General features: G+C 43.7%; 1 protein-coding gene across 1 annotated transcript in view; it reads left to right on the top strand.

The window, feature by feature from the left end:
* LOC114610697 (kinesin-like protein KIF28P) overlaps positions 1-24896 on the top strand; it is a 52071-nt gene that overhangs the window by 10573 nt on the left and 16602 nt on the right. Inside the window, exons 5-11 of the mRNA XM_028755307.1 lie at positions 2351-2575; positions 4168-4322; positions 7279-7390; positions 20918-20985; positions 22754-22860; positions 23616-23728; positions 23964-24054. Coding sequence (XP_028611140.1) covers positions 2351-2575; positions 4168-4322; positions 7279-7390; positions 20918-20985; positions 22754-22860; positions 23616-23728; positions 23964-24054 — 871 coding nt within the window. The remainder of the gene's footprint in view (positions 1-2350; positions 2576-4167; positions 4323-7278; positions 7391-20917; positions 20986-22753; positions 22861-23615; positions 23729-23963; positions 24055-24896) is intronic.

The following is a 24896-nucleotide window of genomic DNA, read 5'->3' as shown; positions in this document are numbered from 1 at the left end:
ATGCTCACGGGTGCTCATGGATGTTCATGGATGCTCATGGGTGCTCATGGGTCCTCATGGATGTTCATGGGTGCTCATGGATGCTCATGGGTGCTCATGGATGCTCACGGGTGCTCATGGGTGCTCATGGATGTTCATAGATGCTCACAGGTGCTCATGGATGCTCATGGATGCTCACGGGTGCTCATGGATGCTCACGGGTGCTCACGGGTGCTCATGGATGTTCATGGGTGCTCATGGGTGCTCATGGATGCTCACGGGTGCTCATGGGTGCTCATGGATGCTCATGGGTGCTCATGGGTGTTCATGGATGCTCATGGATGCTCACAGGTGCTCATGGATGCTCATGGATGCTCACGGGTGCTCATGGATGCTCACGGGTGCTCATGGGTGCTCATGGATGCTCATGGGTGCTCACAGATGTTCATGGGTGCTCATGGGTGCTCATGGATGTTCATGGGTGCTCACGGGTGCTCATGGATGTTCATGGGTGCTCACGGGTGCTCACGGGTGCTCACGGGTGCTCATGGATGTTCATGGGTGCTCGTGGATGTTCATGGGTGCTCATGGGTGCTCATGGATGTTCATGGGTGCTCATGGGTGCTCATGGATGTTCATGGGTGCTCATGGGTGTTCATGGGTGCTCACGGGTGCTCATGGGTGATCATGGATGTTCATGGGTGCTCATGGGTGCTCATGGGTGCTCGTGGATGCTCATGGGTGCTCACGGGTGCTCATGGGTGCTCATGGATGTTCATGGGTGCTCACGGGTGCTCACGGGTGCTCATGGGTGCTCATGGATGTTCATGGGTGCTCATGGGTGCTCATGGGTGCTCATGATGCTCCGTTTCATTTCCATACCATTCTCATGTGTTAAAAATATTTTTCTTTTAATTCCCTCACCCCAATCATGTGAAAGTATGAAACACATTCTAAACTCAAGGGTCACAGCAAAGCAGTTGGTGCCTTGGATCTGACTCACAGCCTGTGGTTGGCAGACTTGTGCCTGCAACAGATTGGAGAGGAGAAGAGAAAAAACACGGTTTCCTTGTTTGATTTTTTTTTTTTTTTGAGACAGAGACAGGGTACCACTCTGTAGTCCAGGCTAAGCTTGAACTTAGTATACCTTAGAGGTAAATTCATTGGCTCCATCCCAATGGCGTAATAGCAATGGTAATAGTAGTAGTAGTAGTAATAGTAGTAATAGTAATAGTAGTGGTAATAGTAATAGTAGTAATAATAGTAATAGTAGTAGTAGTAATAGTAGTAGTAGTAGTAGTAGTAATAGTAGTGGTAGTAGTAATAGTAATAGTAGTAGTAATAGTAGTAATAATAGTAATAGTAGTAGTAGTAATAGTAGTAATAATAGCAATAGTAGTAGTAGTAATAGTAGTGGTAGTGGTAGTAATAGTAGTGGTAGTAGTAGTAGTAATACTAATAGTAATAGCAGCAGTAGTAGTGATAGTAATAGTAAGTTTCCAATAGAATTTTATGTAAATAAGAGATAAATATATTCCAAGTACAGAAGTTTTTTTTTAAAAAAAAAAAAAAGAAAAAAAATCTGTTTATAGTCAAAGAAGTAGGAACACTCGCCATCTCAGCTTACAGGCCACCTTCCCAGCTTTCTTTGCCCTGCAGAAGGCGTCTCTCTGCCCGTGTACACAAGCATCCCTTGAGCTCCTCCCACAGATCAGGAGGAAGTTCTCACAGCACACTTAGCATTCTGATAGGGAGTTCTTGAAAATGATTAAACTGTGTTTCCAAAAATAATTGCTCAACTTAAAAGCTAGGTTTCTGGGAGCTCAGAGGATAAACCTGAGTTCAATCTCCTGAACCCACAGAAGGGTGGAAGGAGAGAAAAGAGCCTCAACACTGTCCTCAGACCTCCACACCGTGTTGACATGACCACATGCACACGGACGTGCTTTTACGAGTGCACGCATGGACACTGGTAATTAGTAGTTTTCTTATTTCACTATTATATTAGGCTTTCTTGTCTTTTTGCGTTTGTTTGTTCTGAGACAGAATTTCTCTGTGTAGCCATGGCTCTCCTGGAACTGGCTCTGTAGCTCACAGAGATCCTCCTGCTGCTGCCTCCTGAGTGCTGGAATTAAAGGTGTGCCCCATTGCCATCTGGCCTTTCTCATCTACTTTCTTGTACATTTTCCTATTTTTTACTCAGCTCAGTTATAAGGTTGCCTGGTTCCTATAGAAACTCAGTATTAATTCAACTAGGTCAGGAATATTTACAGAACACCTAAAATTTCACAGACAGTGATATAACAAGGAAAGAGATGAAAATCCACCTTCTTAAACAGTATCCCATTTCTTCTTGTCTTTCCTCCCACAGATCAGGGATTTGCTGTCTAGAACCACAGCTCCCGGAAGGTTAAGAGTCAGGGAGGATCCACAGCTGGGTTTTTTTGTGGAAGGTCTGAAGTGGGCGCCTTGTGAGGATTATGCACAAATTGAGAAGCTGGTGGAGCAAGGATCAAAAATCAGGATGACAGCATCCACCAACATGAACGCCAGCAGCAGCCGATCCCACTTGCTCATTGCCATCCAGGTCAAGCAGGTGGGATCCTCCTCTGCCTCAGGCTCCTGGGGGCAGAGTGGGAGTGGTGCAGTGAGTCCTTCCAGAGTGGACCAGTGGGCTAAGGTAACTGCTTCCAACCACAGAACATGAAAAGAGGTGAGGGTCTTGCTCTCCCTGTCTTCGCCTCAATTAGGCAGTCCTGTTACTTACGGTGAAGCAGTCTTACACTTAACGTCTTCAGAATGGCACAGGACAAGGTTGGCTGTTTTTCCTCTAGTAAATTCTACACTTTGAGGAATGACTTTTGAGTCTGAGTTGGTAAGAGCCATAAGCTCCTGAGATCTAAGCGGAGAGTTTAGGTTAGCAGGTCACCAGCCTGAGGACCAGACATGAGCCAAGGGCATAGCCAGCTGGTGAAGCACCTTCCTGAGACTCTGACCAAGATTAATACTTGGAAATCCCTGTAACACCCACTAACTAAAGCCTCTGGTAAACAAGACAGGATTTATCTTTTCCAATCTCCTTGATGGGTGTCAGGACATCTCTAAGTAACATCCCAAAGCTCTTCTAGAGGCCATTGCCCCTGCATCCTGGGCGAATGCTGAACCAGCAATGGAGGAAACCATCATGTTCACACCAGGAACAGAGGGCAGATAAGTCTGACAGTTACCACTGCTATGGTTTTGAGGAGATCATCTTCCCAACCCTCAGTTTCCTCTTCTGTAAAATGGGCTGATAGCTCTGTCCTCAGGCATGTTGGGAGGCTTAAATGAAGTACAGCATTCTAAAGAACAAGATGGCTCATCAGTAAAGCACTTGCTGTGTAAGCAGGAGGGCCAGGATTCAAGTCTCTAGTTCCCACACGAAGAGCAAGGCATGCTCATATAATCATAACACTGAGGAAGCAGAGACAGGAAGATCACAGAGGCTTAATTATTTGTGTAAGTGTATGTGTGTGTATGGAGCAGTTGAGGAAGACATCTGATAGAGCTTACATCTTCTGCAAGGACACTCATTACTCATGCATGTGCACCTGTACATGCACACACATACAAGCACACATGCAAACATGCACACACAAATATGCACATATACAGAAACACAAGAGAAAGGTGGGGAGAGGAAAAGAGAGCGAGGGAGAAGGGGAGAATTTTGTGCATTTGAAGTGCCACCCTGGATGAATTTTACCATGTTAGTAAAATGTGCATACTGTGTATGTAGTTCTCCGTTATTTGAGGTTTTTATTCTAGGGGAAAGGGGGATCGCTGTGATTTGGAGGCTAGCCTGGTTTACACAGTAAGTTCCAGGACAGCCAGGGCTACACTGAGACACCCTGTCTCAAAAATCTAAGCCAAACCAAGTCAACAACAAAACGAAATGCCTACCCAATGTCTAATATGTCTCTGCAAAAGAGCTTTGCAGAACTGGAGAGAGGTGGCAGGACACTTAGACCTGGGAGGCAACCCTGTCCCTGTCAACTGTCTCTGCACAGGGACAGACCTTCAGTGCCAACTGTTATTGGGCTATTATTTCTGGAGTCTGAGACATCACCTTGAAGAACTGTGTAAGCTTGTGGACCAGTGTGTCTCCTGGGCATCAACCTAATAGCCTGAGGCACCGTGTCTCTACAGGTTTTCCTGGACATAGCTCTCACCAAACAATCCAGCATCAACATGGTGGACTTGGCAGGAAGCGAGAGGCAGAGATCATCAGGATCTGAAGGAGACCGTCTAAGGGAAGGATCAAGGGTCAATTTAAGCCTAACCAGTTTAGGGAACGTCATCAGGTATGTGGCTGGCATATGGATATTCATAGAAGCTACTCTTTTATTGTTCTGAAGAGACACCATGACCATAGCAACTTATAAAGGAAATAGTTTATTGGGCACTTATAGTTTCAGAGGATGAATCCATGACCACCACGGTAGGGAACATGGCAGCGGGCAGACAGGCACAGCACTGGGGCAGCAGCTGAGAGCTCATGTCTTCATCTGGAAGCAGAAGGTGGGAAGAGCTAACTGAAATGGTGTGGGCTTTTGAAACCTCAAAGCTAGCCTCCGGCAAAACATCTCCTCCAAGACCACACCTCCTCCAAGACCACACCTCCTCCAAGACCACACCTCCTCCAAGACCACACCTTCCAATCCTTCCCAGACAGTTCCACCAAATGGGGACCAAGCATTTAAGCATATGAGCTATGGGGACGATACTCATTCAAACCAACACAACAGGACACTTAACAATGACATAAAAGAGTGGAGGGTGATGTTCCATAGTGAGCCCAAGACCTGGATCCAATCCCCAGCTCCAAAACCTACTTAGGCAAAAGAAATGTTATATTAATATTAATCTTTATTTCGCAATTCATTGGCATCATCAACTCATGCCCTGCCCTCTGTATATTTAAAACTCATTAATGCTTAACAAAATAACACTAATAAAATATTCACCTGACCAACACAAGAACTAGTTGACTCAGAATTCTTTTCCCATCTCTCCTCTTAGAGGTTCTACCCCTCTACCCCTCCGCCTACACTGTTTCTCCTTTCTTACTTTCTTCTGTTTTTTTCCCTTTCTTTCTTTCTTTCTTTCTTTTTTTCCTTTTTGCCAGGGAGGTCTTTTTTATGTTTATGGGCACACCTGTGAGTGGATATGTGTGCACATGTGTGCGCCTACATGCAGAGACCAGAGACGCAGGGCATCTTCCTCAACTCTCTCCACTGTATTTACTGAGGCGGGGATTCTCTTTTTCTTTTTTTTTCTTTTTCTTTCTTTTTTTTTTTTTTCTGGTTTTTTGAGACAGGGTTTCTCTGTGTAGCCCTGGCTGTCCTGGAACTCACTCTGTAGACCAGGCTGGCCTCAAACCCAGAAATCCGCCTGCCTCTGCCTCCCAAGTGCTGGGATTAAAGGCGTGCACCACCACCGCCTGGCATTGAGGCGGGGATTCTCAATGAAGATGGACCTGGCTAAGCAGGTTCCCCAGGGTTCCGCGGGGAGATTCCTGGTCTCCACCCCACAAGCTCTGTGGCGCTGCCACACTGAACTCCACTGAACTCCGCTCTCCACACTTCATCCAGGGAGCATCTTCTAGTCCTCTCCTATCTTGTTTTATCACATGAATATTAATGCGTATATATGGGGGCACATTTTTCTAAAACTTTTTTATTGATTCTTTGTGAATTTTACATCATTCAGCCCAATCCCACTCATCTCCCTGTCCCTTCGTATCCATCCGAAAACAAAACAGAAATCTCACTGTGGAAGCATTGGTGTGTCACAGTGTCCCACAGCAAACCCTTTTGTCCACGCATCTTTACTTGCAAATATCCATAGCAGTGAGTCGTGGTCTGGTTCGAGGCCTCTGGCTTCTGCTGCTCCATCAATACTGGGTCCTCACCCAGACTCTTGGTTATCCTGTTGTTGCCCTGTCTCTTGGAGGTCCTGCAGCTTTGGATCTGCAGGACAGGCCTTCCATACAGTTCAGAGTTCATAGATGGGTTAGATAGGTGTTGGGGTGGACCAGCTCAAAGCCCTGGTTCTGGGTATGGGTGTTAGCCGAGCTGGCCAGCCGGCCAGCTTTTCCACAGCCACACCACCAGGGTGAGCTCTCCAGCACTGCCTGGCTAACTCACCCAGGGCTGCAGCCAGCGAGGGGCAGGGCCAGCTCTCCTGCTTCCACACCTTTGAGGCAAGCTCATCCTCCCTATGCCACCAGGACCAGCTCTACTGTGCTGCAGGCAAGGTGCAGGGCCTGGTCCTGATCTTCTGAGTGCTAGTGGCATGACTTCATGTAGAAAAATAAGGTGCTATAATTTCTTTTTAAAAATATCTCATTAATTAAGGTATAAATCACAGTAACATACATAAAATTTTGGTTTTGTTTTTATTTTTGAAGTATATAAATCTTAAATTCTCTGTTTAATGAATTAATATAAACATGTTCACACGCACAATTTAATTGGCAACCATGTCAAAATATAGAAGACTTTCAGAAATGACGACTCTCCATCACAACCTTCTACACTGGGACACACTCCTCCCCACTGGAGCACACAAATACACACCCCCTCCCTGTTGTCACATCACCAAAACAAGCTGGCCCTTACTATCAGATTAACTTTTGCCTAGTAGTCTTGAGTTTTATAATTTAAAAAAATTTGAATTATGTGTATGTCTGTGTTTATGAGTGCGGGTATGTGCATATGAGTGCAGGTGCCTATGGCGGCCAGAAGAGGGCACCAGATGAGGGAGCTGGAGTTACAGGCAGTTGTGAGCTACTTAAATGGTTCGAACTGGAGTTCTCTGCATGAGCAGTACATGCTCTTCAGCTGGTGCCTTCTCTGCAGTCGCTGTCTTTTGTGTAAATGAAGCTGTGTACACAAGGTTTCTGGCTTACATCTTTTCTTGCTTGGGCACTCTTGCACAAGTATCTGCTATTCTGTGTTATTGTCATTGTACAGGGTGTATTGGCTTCTCCTGACACGAAGCTGCGTCAGGGAGGAAGGATTTAGCTTTGCTTATGGTTTTTGAATGAGGAAAAGCATGGTAGCTCCTTGGAGGGATAATGAGACGTGGCTCACCCCCACGGGGCGGGGTTAGGGGATGCTTATCCATGGAGCAGCTTATTCACAGGGTGGCCTTTAAACCACTGGTTCCCAGCAGGGATGTGTGAGCTTACCCCTGGGGAGGCGGTTTCTTTCTTATCCCTCCCACTGATTGTTCAATGTTTTCGACTTCACTCAGCGCTCTGGCAGACTTGGCCATGGGGAAGAAAGTTCTGCATATCCCCTACAGGGATTCTGTTCTGACCAAACTGCTCCAGTCAGCTCTGGGTGGAAACAGCCGGACAACACTGGTAAGACCATTCTTAGAACATGTGATGCTGCTCAGCTGTTAGTGGTCTATGGCAGAAATTACTCTCAACATACCCAGGACTTATGGCTTGACCCTGCCCTCCATGCCTGTCCACTGCTGTGTGTGACAAGGCATCCACAATATTAAATAGTTTATTTATTCTTTGCTGCAGCTTTTTGTAGGGTACATGGAATATATATTGCTTTCCATGTTGTCTCTGTTTTGTGATGGGGATGGAAACCAGGGCCTACCACAGGCTAGACGAGTGTTCTGTCACTGAGCCATGCCTCTAGCCTGGAATATTATATATAATTACTTTTGCTAAAAGAACAAAATTAATAATCATTCCTGCTGGGTGGTGGTGCACGCCTTTAATCTTGGTACTCAGGAGGCAGAAGCAGGCAGATCTCTGTGCATCCCAGACCAGCTTGATCTACAGAGTGAGTTTCAGGACAGCCAGGGCTACACAGAAAAACCCTGTCTCAAAAACAACAAAAAAAAAAAAGGAAGAAAGACAGAGAGAGAGAGAGAGAGAGAGAGAGAGAGAGGAAGAAGAAGAAGAAGAAGAAGAAGAAGAAGAAGAAGAAGAAGAAGAAAAGAGAAGAGAAAAAAGAAAGAAAAAGAAAAAAACCCAAAAAGCAAAACAAACAAAGCAAAAACATTAAAAAATTAATACTAATACTACCAGCATTCTGTGCTGAGGCAGGCTATCGCCAGCCACATGTACAACACTGAGAGTCAGCTATGTGGTGTAACGTGCTAAACCAGGGCCCTCTACTCTCCAGCTGTAGATTGGGACAAAACCGGGTAAATGCTGTCTCTCCTGGAAACTCACTGCAAAACACACCCTCGTTTTTTATAATGAACTACTGCCTAAATGTGATAGATTTTCTCCAGAAGAAATAAGTCAATTCAGCTGAATTAAAAGTGAAAAAGGAAGGTTTATTTGGGGATGGGCTCCAGGGAGTTCACCAATCTCTGGGGATGAAACCAGAGGAAGTCACAGGGAGACTATGGCGTGGGAGCATCCTATGGGGGGGGGGCGGGTGGCTGTGACTCCAGGTGGAGGGGTTGGGACACCTGTCAGGAATGTGGGACTGGGCCTTTTGAGGATCTTTTCTGCTTGGAAGCTTTCTAAGTGGCTGAGGTTGGAGAAAGAGGGAGGAAATGGAATCTGCTGAACTATGGCAAGGGTGGGGATGTGGAGGGTGGGGGGTAGGAAGGGGTAAGGTGTGGGGAGTAGGGGTTTGAGAGTGGGAGGTAAGCCCGGGACTCCAAACAAAATACTTCATCTTACACTCTTTCTGGGTGTCAGTTATTTGTGGATCTCCATGATACATTCACCAAGAACTTGGAATAAAACATCATTCCTGCTGGGGGGTGGTGGCGCATGGCTTTTATCTCAGCACTCAGGAGGCAGAGACAGGCAGATCTTTATGAGTCCCAGGCCAGCTTGATCTACAGAGTGAGTTTCAGGACAGCCAGGGATACACAGAGAAACCCTGTCTCAAAACAAAAAAAACAAACAAAAGAAACACATAAGAAACAAAAAGTAAAAACAAAACCGAAACAAAGCAAAAACATAAACAAACAAAAACAAAAGCCACTCTCTGTGCTGGGGATGGAGAGCTGGGCACAGCATCAATTTGTATACAGTTCTAGGTTTTATTTCCAGTACCAGGAAAACAGAGACAAAACTAATGCAACCAAGACACCTCTTGCACTGCAGACTACAGATTAAAACCCAGCAATGTGACAGGAGTACAGTCCCGAGAGACACTGAGGCCAGGACACCTGTGCAGATGATCGACACTGATGTAGGCAGATCTGAGGGCTTTGCTTGTTTTAAATCAGGGTCTCACTATACAGCTTAGGCTGACCTCAAAATCCCATTTCTCCTGTGTAGTACAACTATTATAAATTATAATAGACTCAGACTGTGGTTATTTTATTTGGCTTTGACAATTGCTGGGGGGTAACTACTTTTTTAGCTGCTGGCCTGGCTACTTCCCCAGTGATGTACTCAATACTTGCTGTCTCTCCTGGCCATGTGCTCATGGTCCATCTCTCATGGCGGCCTCCTCTCTCCTACTTCCTCCTTCTCTCCTCTGCAACCCATAACCAAGTAGCTCAAAACCTGCCTACCTCTAATCCTTCCAGTAACTGGCTGCAATCATTTTTATTTAACCAATGGTTTTAAATTAAGGAATAAGGTTTTATACAACGAAAGCTGGTAAGGATGGGAAGTCACTCATAGGCTAATATACTGGGTATAGACTTAGCATTGCAATACATAGCAACAGAGAAAATCTCAACAATTCTCCTTTTTTGTCTAAATAAAAAGGCTCTTTTTCTTATAAGAAATAGCATACAATAGGAAGAATTATGAAAATTATCAGGAAAGAGTTATATTTAAGAGTTATATAGTTCAGTCTATTCTTGTTTGGTAACTCAGGAGAAAATATTCTATTATCTATCCTATCCTGGTGAGTTCATAGTTCTGAATCTAAATCAATTTCTATCCTAACATGTATTATCATCCTAAAAATATCTTCTTAAGCCTAGAACATATTCTTCAGTCCTAAAGAACTTAAGCTTATAATGAGACTATGACTATCTAGTCTTTAATTCCATCAGAAACCTGAGAAGGAAACAAAGATTACCTGAGTATGTAGGAAACACAAGGACGCAGCTTCCAAAAATTACAGAAATGTCAGAGACAGCTGACTGCCTGGACAGTCCCCAGTATTCTCTACAGTGTTGGAGCCTCTGTCTTCAGCCTTCTGGCCCAGAGCATCTGACAGGCCTTGTGTGGAGCAGGAGTTGTGAAGGACTTGCTTACCCCATATTGGCAGAGCTTGGCAGTTGACTTTCCCTGCTTCCGTTTGTCCTTTCTGGGCAGCATTTTCTGTTTGTCCTTTCTGGACGGATTTGTCTGTAGTTGAAAGAAGCATGGTTATTTTCTTTGCCCAGTGGCTAGCTTACTACAATTGAAGCAACTCCATATGGAGGCCTTTCGATGCTCATCCAGAATGCTTCTTCCAGAATGGGGGTACTGCCAGGAGTTGACATGTCTCAATATAAAAAACAATCTTAAATTAATAAAATTATGTTTAGGTGCCATAATCTGAAGAGGAAACATGATTTCTTTGGAAAGTCAGTTGCGTTGGATGGTGTTTTGCTGGGGCAGACATGTGAAGGAGTGTTTTCCTGAAGTAGACACAGATGAGAGGGTGTTTTGCTGGGGCAGACACATCAAAGGACTCATGATGTTAAAAAGGACCCAACAGCCAGGGCTGTGGTGGCGCACGCCTTTAATCTCAGCACTTGGGAGGCAGAGGCAGGCGGATTTCTGAGTTCGAGGCCAGCTTGGTCTACAGAGTGAGTTCCAGGACAGCCAGGGCTACACAGAGAAACCCTGTCTCAAAAAACCAAAAAAAAAAAAAAAAAAAAAGACCCAACAGATGGTGGACCATGCTGGATGGTATTGGTATGCCTTACCATTCCCTAATTATCATCATTTGTCCTGACTCCATAGAGAGAAACACATAAAAAAAAAATTCTGGTGGTGTTCTGGTGGCTTCTCACCACTTCCACGGACTTGGGCCAATTGGCAGAGTGATGTCAGCTAATACAGACTAATCTGAAGTTTTGCTAAGACAGACTCACATGAAGAGGCAAGACCCATGGGAGGACATGTGATGTTTGGAAAGTGTAAATAGGACTCAACAGACTATGAGGGGCTTGCTTGCTTGAAGAGCCAGCTCTGCAATGCTTCTTGGTCTTGTGTCTTTGTCTTTACTGATCTTCACTTTGTTGAGAGAGACACAGCAGAGAACTTCTCCTGGTGTCCCTGCTGGTTCTGGTCACTCCAGCGTACTTGTGCTGATTCAGCAGAGGCCTGGCTGCTTCTGCAAAACTGTGCCACTACTGCTGATTCCTGTTTGCTATCCTGATACTACTGAACTGGACTGCTGGTATATATCCTGATAACACAAATTAGATTTGCTCCAAATAATTATTGCTAAACAAGTCCACTTCCCCCATATCCTAATAACATTTTTTCTCACTCCCTCTGCTGGGTGGTGGGCTAGAAGAGAGGTTTAAGTGTTTAAGAACTCTTATTAAAGTAGGTTTTGAAAAATCTAAGACTACAATAATCTGTGAGTCTCTGAGGTTTTTGAAGACCATCTATCTATTCATAGCATATCTGCACAAGCAAATATTGCCTGTCTCCTGGTACCTATTGTCTGTACAATCCAAGATGTATATTTCTGTGATAATCTAGACTAGTATCTAACATGGTCATGAGTTTGATTGACTGACTATTAATTTGTATTGCTTAATTATCCTAAAAAGTTTCTTAATAGCAGCTCTCTCTCTCTCTCTCTCTCTCCCTCACTCTCTCTCTCTCTCACTCTCTCTCTCTCTCTCTCTCTCTCTTTTTCTTTTTTTTCATTCTTTCTTTTTACTAGACAGGGTTTCTCTGTACATCCCTGGCTGTCCTGGAACTCACTCTGTAGACCAGGCTGGCCTTGAACTCAGAAATGCTCCTGCCTCTGCCTCCCAAGTACTGGGATTAAAGGCGTGTGCCAGCCTAATAGCAGCTATTAAAAGGACTGGGAATAAACCTTGTATTTCTATTTGTTTTTTTGTTTGGTTAGTTTTTTACTTTTTAAAGATTTATTAATTTTTATGTATATGAGTACACTGTCACTGTCTTCAAACACACCAAAAGAGGACATCAGATCCCATTACAGATGGTTGTGAGCCACCATGTGTTTGCTGGGAATTGAACTCAGGACCTCTGGAAGAGCAGCCTCTAAAAACTGTGTCATTTCTCTACCCCTAAACCTTGTATTTTTAAATGAGTTGCGTAGGTATATTACCTATACAAGAGTTAAAACACACACTCACACACACACACACACACACATATATATATAATGTTGCAACAAAATTAATTTTAAATTTTGTGTCAATATACAAAGAGTTATACCAATGAAAACTTTAAACCTGTATCAATATACAAAATTCTATATCAATGTAACAAAATACAGCCTCAACTTTGCACCAAAATATGAAGATCTCTACCAATGTAAGATTATGGCTATAAATTCTTCTATTTTGTTTAAGAGTAGATTAAATAATCTACCCTTATTTGCCTAATTTCTTATCTTATTTCTATTTACCCTCTTTTTCTTTCAACTCCCTTTCCCTTACCTATGGAAGAAAGATAGAGAAAAGGAAAAGAAAGAGAAAAAAAATCCTTGAATCTAACCTCTCTATTTCATTTTTTCCCTATCCAAGACCATAATTATTTGCAATCATCCCTTAAAATGACAACATATAGTAAAGTTGTTGGGAGCCGACTCTGAGCAGAAAGTGGCTATCATCTTTGCAGCCATCTCAGGCCATATACCCTGACAAGAGACTTGTTTTCAACAGCCTACAACAGCTGAGCACACTCTGATAATTATCTTGATATACCCATGATTTCCTTTCAATCAAGGCCAGGCAGTGGTGGCACACGCCTTTAATCCCAGCACTTGAGAGACTCAAGGCAAGACTCAAGGTGAGACTCGAGGCGAGATTAAAGGCGAGACTTGAGGAGAGACCAGGGAAGACTCTGTCCCGTCTTCAGATCAGACTCTATCTTGTCTCCATTCTTCGCGTCTCCGTCCCCACTCTTTCTCTTGCTAGACCCTGACCCGAGGACCGGAGCAGCAGAACGGGCCGTTACATAAAGTGACCAAAACCAATTAAGAGACTGGGTGGGACAATGGACTTCTTATAATAGCTTCTTGATGAACTGGGGAGAAGAATTCATTTTGGGGGGCTCAAGAAAATTAGAAAAGTAGTTAATCTTTTTTTTTTTTTTTTTTTTTTTGGTTTTTCGAGACAGGGTTTCTCTGTGTAGCCCTGGCTGTCCTGGAACTCACTCTGTAGACCAGGCTGGCCTCGAACTCAGAAATCCACCTGCCTCTGCCTCCCAAGTGCTGGGATTATCTTAAGAAAGCTAGCTGTAGCATTTGTTGTCCAGTTTGTATGCTGAGAAAGTGCAGCCTTAAATGAAGTCCTGACTGTAACAGTTTGAAAGGCTAAACCAAGTGAGCCAGCTGTTCTGAAGTTGTCCCAGACACGGGTTTTTAGAGGAAACAGCTTCTATGCAGTTGAGGTAGGACCTAGCAGGGAGCTAGAACAGGAAGCCTTAGCAGCTCAGCATCTCCAAGGGTGAATCCTGTCAAGGCTGCTTCCATTCTGCAGCATACAAACCTTATAAGCAATCTACAGTTCTATAAAGACATTTCTATGGAATGTAGGATGAACAGATCAATTTAAGGATGATTTCCTGCTCTTTGTTTCTGTAGATGAAAGACAACTGTTTTTTTTAAGAGTTAGTTTGATCATATAAGCAAACTGCAAAATAAATCTCCATTCATGCCATATGAAAAGATGGTATATTATAATAAGTATGAACATTTTCTAGCCAACAAGATTTATTGGCCATGCATGGTGAAGTTTTATATGTCCCAGTCAGTTTTAGAGTTGTTTTAATAAAGGGTTTGACATTATATATTACCAGTTTGATTGATCCTTTTGATTTTTTTGTCTATAGTTGAGATCTTCAGGAGGTCTTCCTTGTTATGACTGATTTTTATCAACTTGGAAAGAACCCATAGCCTCTCTTTTCCTGTGGAAATACAGGCATAACCTCTTCCTGGGCACAACACATTTCCTGTTTTCAATTCTGAAGTTAGGATGTCTTTAAAATAAATAGGCTGGGTTAGTTCAGTAGGTTTTTTCCCATAACCCAGTGTCTCTGAGCAGCTGTAGTATTTTGTTCACAAACATTCAAGAAACTTAAAGTTAACGAAGCACTATGTAACCTGTCTCTCGGGGGTGGTACCCATTTTTTGCTTGTTAAGCATCTCTTTTAAAGTCTCTGATCTCTCTACAATTGCTTGTCCTGTAGGATTGTGTGATATACTTGTAATATATTTGATATCATAATACATTTAAAAATCACTTCATTTTATCAGAGACATAAGTTGGAACATTGTCAATCTTAAGTTGTACATGTATTCCTATAATGACCATAACCTCTAACAAATGCATAATTACAGAGTCAGCCTTTTCAGAAGTTAAAGCAGTTGCCCACTGAAATCCTGACTATGTCTACAGTATGGTACACATATTTCAGTCTATCAAACTCTGTAAAATGAAACATCCGTTTGCCAACTTTCATTTCTTTGAGTACCTTTAGAGTTACTTTCTGTACATATGTTTATGTATAGAAGAAATAGGTCATGCCTTTGCAACCTCCTTGGCTTGTTGCCAAGTGATAGAAAATTCTTTTTTTTTATTTTTTTATTATTTATTTATTTATTTATTTATTTATTTTGTTTTTCGAGACAGGGTTTCTCTGTGTAGCCCTGGCTGTCCTGGAACTCACTCTGTAGACCAGGCTAGCCTTGAACTCTCGAACTCAGAAATCCGTCTGCCTCTGCCTCCCAAGTGCTGGGATTAAAGGTGTGAGCCAGAAAATTCCTTTTTTAAACCTTTGCTGTTAACATGGTGTTTAAAAAAAATAAAATTCTGAAGCCTCTAGCGCACTTCCTGTTAATAGCTGATAAATTTCATCATTATCTCTGGAAGATCTGGTAGACCTGTACGGGAATCTGACACATGTTATACTCAAGATGATTTCCATTTCTGATCATTTGTTGTAGTTGAATAAACAATTCAGAATCACCCTGAATAAGTTCAGCAGTTTCTGTACGCCAAACAACTCTTTCTTCATATTGAGAGTCAGTTACTACAGTAAGAGACTCTGGAAAATCTAATAACACCATAAGAATTGCGTATAACTCTGATTTTTAAAAACTGAATTATTTATGTTCTCTGACTTATATCCTGCCTTTCCCAACTTATTTACATCAGCATAAAATGTAGGGCTCCAGAAATTTGTGTCACTTTTACTATATGAGAAGGAATCTAATTAGTTGTTTTTATAAATTGAAGTCACTTGCTTTTTGGGTATTTATTGTTAATTTCTCCAAAAAAATTATTTCAAGTTCTTTGCCAATGTTCGTCTTGTGTCTATAGTGAGGCAATTTCAACACTGGTAAAATGTACCACAATCTCAGGTGGATCTATTCCAGCTAATTGATGAAGTCTCATCATTTTTCATTTTAGAATCAATTCAGAGGCCTTTTATGTATAGGTCTTTTATTTTTTACTCTGTGTGCTAAAATGTTCCTTAAAAGATATAATCTTCCCTCTGCAAAAGAATTCCTGTGGGAGGATGAGTGGATACAAGCCGTCTTCTGGTCGATTCGATCTACATGCACATTTTATAGTTTCTTCTCTATCAGAGCCAATTCCTTTTCAGCTTCAGATGATAATCTTCTTAAGAAGATTCATTATCAACTTGCAAATAATTACTCAGCTCTTGAGTGGTCAAACCAAGTATAGGCTGAAGCCAGTTAATATCTCCCGGTAATTTTTGAAAATCATTATGGGTATTTAGCTGGTCTCTCTCAATTTTTACCTTTTGTGGTCAAATTCCCTGCAGATTAATCTTACATCCTAGATAATTAACAGAATCTCCTCTTCATATTTTTTCAGGAGCAATTTATAATCCCCAATAAGAAAAAATTATTTTTGCTTCATTAAGCATTTCTTGTAGGATAACTCTATTTGAATCATCCATATAATGGTAAATTTTGTATTGAGGAAATTGTTTATGAATTATTCCCAACAACTATTACATAAACTTTTGGCATAAGATAGGGCTATTCAACATTCCTTGTGGTAGGACTTTCCAACGGAACTGGAATTGGCACTGAGTGGTTAAATGTGAGCACCATGAAGCAAATCTCTATCTTGTTTTTGTAAAGAGATTGTGAGAAAGCAATCCTTTAGATCAATCACTGTGATAGGCCATTCCTTAGGCAACAAGGAAGGCAATGGGATTCCAGGCTATAAAAAGCCCATTGGCTGACTGATTTTATTGATCGCTCTCAGATCTATCAGCATCCTCCATTTGCCTGATTCTTTTTAATGACAAATACAGGAGCGTTCCAAGGGCTGGTGAGTTGAGTCTCCAGCTGCTCTTGGAGTAGCTGTTCTAGAGCCTGTAATTTTTCCTTTGACATTGGCCATTGCTCAGTACAAACAGGTTGGTCCATCAACCACCTTGGTAGTAAGGTTCTTGGTGTTTTATCAGCAGTGTCTCCCTCAACCAAGGTTAAAGAGTTTGTCTCTGTTGTATCCTGTCTATGGATATCCTGGACAGTTTACAACTGTCCCTGATAACATCTCTTTGTCTCGCTCTCTCTTAACAGAAACACCTCCTTTATGGTCTGTCTCTCATGTCAGTTTCCTATTGTTGCAATAGATCTCTTCCCTATAGATTCCTGGCTACATCTGCCACATCTGCTTTAATGTTTCTCTTTTACCTTCTAGTCCTATACATTCAATCCATTTAAGACTTTGTTGTACCTGAGACAATGTCAAATACCTCGGAGCTGTGTGTAGATACTTTGAAGCAGCCAAGCTGGATTCCAGGAATCTTGTGATGTTAAGGTTACATCTGCCCTAGTATCCACTAATCCTTTAATCTCAATTTCAGCTAAACTGTAGTTTTAACCTTGTTTTTTTATCATTTATAGTAGTCTGCCAAAATAGCTTTTTCAGTATCCTTAGAATCTCTTGTTTTATCTTTAGGAGATGCTTGATTTTCATTAAGTGGCTTAATTGAGTTTCGAGCAGCTCTGTTTGTTCTATCAGACTTTGAATATTTAAATTGTATTTCAGAAACATCTTCTCTTAGCTACAGGAAACAAGTGGCTCATATTGTTTTTGTCTGGCCTTGGGTGAAGCCCCTCAGTTAGTTTTCTGAAATTAAGAAATTGCCTCCTATATCCTTGGATGGCCTACATTTAAAAGCCATATGCCCACTCCTGCCAAATCCTCTACAATTCAAAGGAAATTGTCTCCCAGAATGATTACCATTTGTGGCAGTTTGAATATGTATGGCCCAGGGAGTGGCACTATTTGAATGTGTGACCTTCTTGGAGGAAATGTGTCACCGTGGGTATAGGTTTTAAGACCCTCGTCCTAGCTGCCTGGAAGCCAGTCTTAGCAGCCTTCAGATGAAGATGTAGAACTCTCAGCTCCTCCTGCACTATCCCTGCCTGGGCACTGCACTCTCCCACCTTGATAATTTTGGACCGAACGTATAAGCCAGCCCCAATTAAATGTTGTCCTTATAAGAGTTGCCTTGGTCATGGTGTCTGTTCACAGCAGTGAAACCCTAAGACATTATTAGAAAATTTTTTCCTTAGAAATCGGTTGGTTGCCTGTTACTTAGGGAATGACTTGATCTTTAACAGCCACAGTGATGGGCATCATGTTTTTCTTTATCTCCTGTGCTTGTCCAACCACAGCTGGATTGTGAGCATTTGCTTCTTTGCCCAGAGTAGTTTCAATCCAGACATAAAGAGGTGCAGATCTTACTCTTAATGGTCTAATAGCCTTTTTGCACTTATCATTAGCATTTTCAAAAGCTGAAGATTCAATTAAGATTTCCTCTAGCATTTGGATCTGATATTGCTCTAGTTAGAGCTGTGGCTAGTCTTTGTAAAAAGTCTGTGAAAGGTTCATTTGAACCCTGGGTTATCTCTGTAAATGATTCAACTCTCCCCTGTTGTTCAACCTTGTCCCAAATATTTAAAGCTATTGTGCGACATTGTTCTAGGACAGTAATCAAAGCCTTATCTTTCCACAATGTCAGCCACTGTAACTGAGGGCCAGGCTCTAGGATGGCTGTCATCATATCTCTCCAGTCTTTTGGAATTATACAATTCCATGGCCCAGTTATTAAATATCTGTTTGACAAATGGTGAATGTAAGCCATAGATAGCTCTTTGAGCCTTTTTAAATCCTGTGCCTCTGTAGTTGCCATTTGAATTCTCTATAACCCTGTGGATTTTCTTCACCTCCTTCCAATTCTCTTATCAAGGCTGGAGGAATCATGTTAGGGTGATGTTTGTTTGTTTGTTTGTTTTTTAACAGAAATAAACTGCCCTTTTGTAGTCTTGTTACAAGGTGATGCTATTATGTTCTAGCCTTCCTTCCTCTGTCCCTAGCTTAGTATGTACTTCAATTTTTCTAATAATTTGTTGTAAATTTTCTTCTAAGACTTCTCCAATTTTTATTGGTTTCCTTTTCTTGTATCTTTATTATCTTAATTTCTCCCTTCAATTTTGCTTACAAATTTCTATAAATTTTCATGTTTATTTTTCTATCTTTATTATTTTAGTATCCTCCTCAATTTTGTTCATAAATGTCTCTAAATTTTTTTATCCTTTTTCTTTTTCTGCTTCTCAGGCATCTGAAGTCTCCATTTTCCTCCATTTTCTGATATATAACTTTCAGTTCTCTCCACTCTAATGCTTTGACATTGTTTTCATTCTGTTTTATAAAAAAAATTTAATTTTTTATAAAGGCTTGTGAAGATTTTTTAAGGCCCTGTTTATTAAAAAGGCATAGCAACCTAAAATGCTTATTAGGCTAAGAGTGAAGCTTAAAGATACACTAATTGTAACTGGCAAGGTGTCCATTTCCTCTAGATCCATCCCTTTTAAACTGTTCAAAATAGCATTATATAAAATAGCATTATATAAAATAGCATTATATAAAATCCAAAAGGTCTTTATTATGTTTATCATCTTTATGTGTCTATCTCTTTCCAAAATATCAACTTCCAACCTTAGTCCCTAATCTGGAGTTTTCTGAGCTTTTGTCTCCCTCTGGTGTTCGACTCAGGACACTGCAGCAGTTTCTGATTCTTTTATTTGTTGGGAGGGACTAATTGGAGAAAAAAAACATAGCTTTTGTGCTCTCGAGCGGATGTTGTCCTTTGTCTCCTATGCGTGGCCTGTTATAACCTTTTCTATATTGGAAAAATGGCGTGAGTTCAGCTCCGATCCCTCGGTGTAGCTGTCTCCGGGCTTGGGCCCAAACTGCAACCGGCAGCCTGTGTACCAATTCTAGGCACCAGCTGCCTCGGCGACACCGGAAGGGAGCACAGGCAGGCGGGGCCGAGCTCCAGATGCCCGGATCAGATCGCTGTGCCAGTGGACAACGCGATCCACTGGTTGTTACATAGTTCTTTTAAAGCCTGGCGGAACAAGCCGGCTGAACACACAGCAGCCTGACGTCTTGAGTGACCTCACGGTGTATTATTAACTTTGGCTGTGAGGTTGAGCAGAAGTTCCAGTCTCTGGAATCTAAGAGATCTTTCCACAGTATTGTGTTGCCTCACCTTGAAGCATACCCTACCTCTGTCCTGGTCTGTGAGAGTGTTTCCAAAGAGGATTTGGCAAAGAAGAAAGACCTGCCGTGTATGTAGGCAGTAACAATCCCAAATTCACCTTGTGTGCCGTGGTGTTCTTCCCTAAGGACCCGCCTGTAGGAGCTGAATCCTCTAGCGGTCTGAGTCAAGAGAAACCCTTCTTGGCAGTAGATTTCTTCCCAGGGGCTTAGCTCCCTGACCAGAAGATCACACAGGAGCAAATTCCACTTCTGGCCAGTTATCATATGGCTGACTTTAGCTGTTGTAGTTTTCTCTGAGCAGAGTTTTCTGGGTTGTAAAGTTCAAACAGGGCAGTGAGCTGGCTCAGCAGGAAAATGTGATTGTGGCCAAACCTGACGGCCTGAGTTCTCTTCCTGGAATCCATGGAGTGGAGAAAGAGAACCAACTCTCCCAAGTTGTCCTCTGACTGACACAGTGGCACGAACATGCACACGCACACACAAATAAATAAATGTAAAAATAAGTTTATTTTTTAATAATTTAAAGTTCAGAGTGTGACAAGATGGTTCAGTGGTTAAGAGCACTTGCTGTTGCAGAGGACCAAGTTTTGAATCTCAGCACCCACATGATGGCTCACAACCATCTGTAACTCCAATCCCAAGGTATTTGATGCCTTTTTTAGACCTCCATGGGGGCCAGACATACACATGGTACACACACTTACATGCAGGCAAAGCATTCATACAACATAAAATAAATAATTCTTTAAAAGTGAGTAAAATTTCAAACAGTGCTGAAAATTACATAATGTAAACGGTTTTGTGAATATTAGTTATTTTTTTTATCAGCATGTGTGTGCATTTTTTATCAGCATGTGTGTGCATGAGGTGCCTGTGTGTGTGCGTGTGTGTCTGTGTGTGTGTGTGTATGAATTGACAACCTCAAGAGGGTCATCCTCAGGAATGCCATCTACTTCCTTTGAGGCTGGGCTTCTCGTAGGCCTGGGTCTCCAGTGAGCTCCATGGATCCTCCTGCATCTGCTTCACAAGTATGTGCCAGCACACGTAGCGTATTCATGTGGGTTCTGGTATCAAACTCAGCACCTCACGCTTGCAAAGCAGGTACTCTAGTGCTGTTAGCTATTGTGATAGCATCAGTGGTAATAAACTCCTGATGACGAACGTCTGCACGGGGCCTTTCCAGCTTGCAGCCCTGAGTCCGGCTGACATCTGCTATGAGGAGACCTTGTCGACGCTGAGATATGCCGAGAGGTAAGTAGTTTGTGGGCAGTTTCTAGTCATTGAGTTCTGTGTCCTAAGTCACAACTCCTTTCAGCTCTCAGCTACTTGATGGCTTAGTGTTGGGGTGGGAGTCCAGGAGGAGGACAACGAGGCCAGCGAGGGAGGAGGAGGACAACGAGGCCAGTGAGGGAGGAGGAGGACATCGAGGCCAGCGAGGGAGGAGGAGGAGGACAACGAGGCCAGCGAGGGAGGAGGAGGACAACGAGGCCAGCGAGGGAGGAGGAGGACAGCGAGGCCAGCGAGGGAGGAGGAGGACAGTAAGGCCAGCGAGGGAGGAGGAGGAGGCCAGCGAGGCCAGCGAGGGAGGAGGAGGAGGATGGGTTTGGCAATAAGAATGCCGGGGTTAGCTCAGCAGCTGTGCCTGCTGCTCTCACGGGGACATTCACAAATTACACCTTGGTCCCTAAATGTGGTGGTGTGTGGCCTTTAATCCCAGCACCTGGGAGTCTGAGCTCCAGCCAGCAAGGTGAGATCCTGTCTCAAAACACCCAAAATAACAAAACCCTACAGTGCAGATTATGCTTCTCCTAATCCGACCATCAGACACTTCTCAGTCGGGGTCCCTTTCCTGTATGTGGAAACCACATTTTCTCCCAGCATCTGCAATGCAAGTTCAGATCTGTCTGTGGAACCTCAGCTTTAGCAACGTCTAGAATGTTCCGTTTTTCCTGTCTATTGCTGCCATCTTTGCTGTGTTTTATAAAAGGTGGTATAATGTGCAGGGGGGTGGGGGGAGGGAATCTCAGTGGCCCCGTGAGGGGACATGCCTAGTGCACGTGACAGGAAGTTTATTGGGGGAAGGGAAGGGGACCTGGGAAAGGAGTAGAGGCAATGAAGGAGGGGGACAGAGAGAGGATAGGAGATGGACAGAGATGGAGGGAGAGAGAGGGAGGGGAAGAGAGTAGAGAGGAGAGGGAGAGGGAGAGAGAAAGCTGGAGTAGTTCTTATACAGGAGGGTTGGCTTGCACCTGGCAGGAGGCAAGCTGTTCCTAGCTAACAGTCGGGCTAGTAGATCTCTGGGAGGGATTGTGCACAGAGAAGCACTCTGTCCTGGACTTTGGGCTTGGCACAAGACTCATTGATATCTGTTTAAAATTTCTTTTGTGAAATAAAATGGTAAAAGCATAAGACAGCTACGGGGGTGAAGTCCTGAGGTAAAGTAGGTTTAATCCCCAACATCTAGATAAAAATAGCATAAGATATCCAGTTAAATTCGAATTTCAGACAAAGAATAAGTCAGGTTAGGTATGCCCGAGTTTCTGTAGTGACACAAGAGGTGGGGACAGCAACAGAAACCCTGTGAGTTGACTGAAGCCTGTGGCACATAGTGGAGCAGTTTAAGTATGACTTCCAGAGTTCTAACTGTTGACAAAGCACATTCTTGAATTAGCTAAGTGTGTTCAGGACCCAGGATGTTCAGTGGCCCAGCATGGGGACTGGACTGATCTGGGCGAGTTTGTGTGAGCCATGTATATTACTGAGATCAGTTTTGGTCTTCATGATTGCAGATATGTCTAGCCTGTGACCCACAGGCCCACCCCAGGCTAGCTATGAATGTGGCCCAAGAAATTTGTAGATGACAATGTAGTATCACAATGTCAAAAGGCTAGACACACCAGGTTAGTGAAAGCTGACATGGTTTCACCTGGGATCTGAGTTTGCCTGCTGTTACCCTAGGGCTGGTGCTAGAGTTTTAACTACAAAAGGGTCTGAGAGTGTCTGCCATTGCATATGACAGGGCTAAGAAGGTTCGAAACAGAGCTGTGATCAACACCTGTCCACTGGTGAGAACGTCCAAGGCTGAGAACGCTCTGCTGCTTGGATTCGTGGGTGCTGGTGCAGCAGGTAAATCAAGTCAGGAGGCTATGCTCAGCCACACCTGGAGCTGGATGACACCCAGGGGCTAGGACCGAGGGGTGGCTTACACGTCTGGGGAGGGAGGACTGGCCAGGCACATGGGGTGGGAGGGAAGGCCTAAGTTTTGTTAAGGATCTTAACTAAGTGATTTAACCTTGAGAAATTCCAGCTTTGAGATCACTGTACTCTCCTTTGTCACAAGAAACAAAGGCCTTAGGCTTTCCCTTGGGCTAGGTGCACCCATGAGGGACACACTTCTAGGCTTCCAATGCCAACTGGCTGACCTCAGGTACCCACTGCCACCAAGCGCCTGCCTGAGTTAGAGCAGATACATACAGTGGCCCACGCCTGGTTCTGCTCGTCACAAGGCTGTGTGTGTGTGTGTGTGGGTGTGTGTGTGTTTGTGTGTGATCGAATTCCCACAATTTACAAACCCTGACGTGAAACACGAAAAATCGTGTAAGGCAAATCTGTCATTCTTTCTGAACCTCTGGTTGGATGGCAAGACCAGTCCGTGAGCAGATGGTCACATGCCTGCACGCGTGAAAAAGAGAAAGAGGGACCTCCGAGCTCCGTGCTCCCCATGAACCATCTTCCGAGTTCTCATCCTGTCTGAGTTACTCCAGGACTGAGCAGAAGAGTCTTCCCGTAGAATCACACAGAAGCAGCTGTTTTCTCTCTCTGCCTGCTCTGCATCTCGCCTTTGATGTTGTCTGTTGCTTAAAGTCCCTCCCTCTCTCTAGAGCACTCAGCCTATTTCTGGGCAGAACAGCAGCTGGGGACCCGGGGGACCTGGGCCCAGCTGCTGGAGAAGGCACGGAGGGAGTGGGAGCAACAGTACGAGGCACTCACACAGGTGAGACTCACACTCAGCCGGCAGCCTGTGCTGCGGTGGGGGCTCCGGCAGCAAGCAGGGAGCCCGAGGAGGATGCCAGGGGCCTGAGGAAAATAGGCGGGGCGGAGGTAAAGGAGGGAGGGACGGTAGAAGATGGCTGGTGGGGGACTAAAGGAAGTGAGGTCCCTGGGACAGCTGCCCAGACAGCTCTCCTTCCTCCGGAGGCCCCGGGACAGACGTCTCTCTGCCTTCTTAGGAGCAGCAGATGGTAAAGATTCTCCCGCACATCCTCAATGTCAACGAGGACCCACAGCTCACGGGGGTCCTCAAGTTCTTCATTCACAACGGTACTTGCTTCCGCAGCTCCCCTACTCCCCAGCCCTGCCCAGGCCAGCTCCGATTCCCTTTCCTTCCTCTCCCTCTTCCTCCTCTTCCTTTCCTTCCTTCTCTTCCTCTATCTCTTCCTCCTTTCCTTCCCCCCTTTTTATTTTTTTTAAATTTGCACTACAAAGGATATAACATAAAGCTCACCTCTTTAACCACTCTTGAGAGTGCAGTGCATCACCATATCTATTCCAGAACTTTCCATCATTGCCTCAAACCAAAACCCTGTACCCATTAAAAACCACCTCCTGTCTCTCCTCCCTAAGCCCTGGGTGACCACCACTCTTCCTTCTGCATCTGGATTTCCCAGGTGCCTCACAGCAGTGAGGTCACCCCACAGTTCTTGGTTGTGTTTCTCTCAGTCCTCAGAGTGTAACTAAGCTCACTCAAGGTTACCATAATTTGGAATTTCTTTCCTTAGTGCATGTTATTGGTCCATCCCCCACACTTGATCACATCGAACTTTTGTCTAGTGGTTTCCGAGGGGGTGGCAGCCTTTGGAATGGCTCTGAATGCTTCCAGTAATATGATACTGAATGGGCTGGAATTCAGAGCGCAGAGTTGAGCTGACACCTGTACTCCCCTTTCGGGACACTATGAATGTCTAAGATAGGTGTCAGGAGGACACCCACTCAGGAGCTGTGGGGGACACTGTATACCTCAAGGGGTCAGCTACCACAGAAATAGAGCTTCTAAGAAGCGTGGACCAGCCTCAGTGGGTTACTGAGGACTAAGGCCCATGAAGAAAGTGGCACTGTCACCAAGCTGGTAATCCCAAGAAGAAAAAAAAAAGCAGAAAGTAAAA

The sequence above is a fragment of the Grammomys surdaster genome, unplaced genomic scaffold, assembly GCF_004785775.1.
Source record: "Grammomys surdaster isolate TR1022 unplaced genomic scaffold, NIH_TR_1.0 126051, whole genome shotgun sequence".
In the NCBI taxonomy this organism is placed as follows: Eukaryota; Metazoa; Chordata; class Mammalia; order Rodentia; family Muridae; genus Grammomys; species Grammomys surdaster.
The sequence above is the reverse complement of the archived record's forward strand: the minus strand, read 5'-3'. Positions and strand labels throughout refer to the sequence as shown.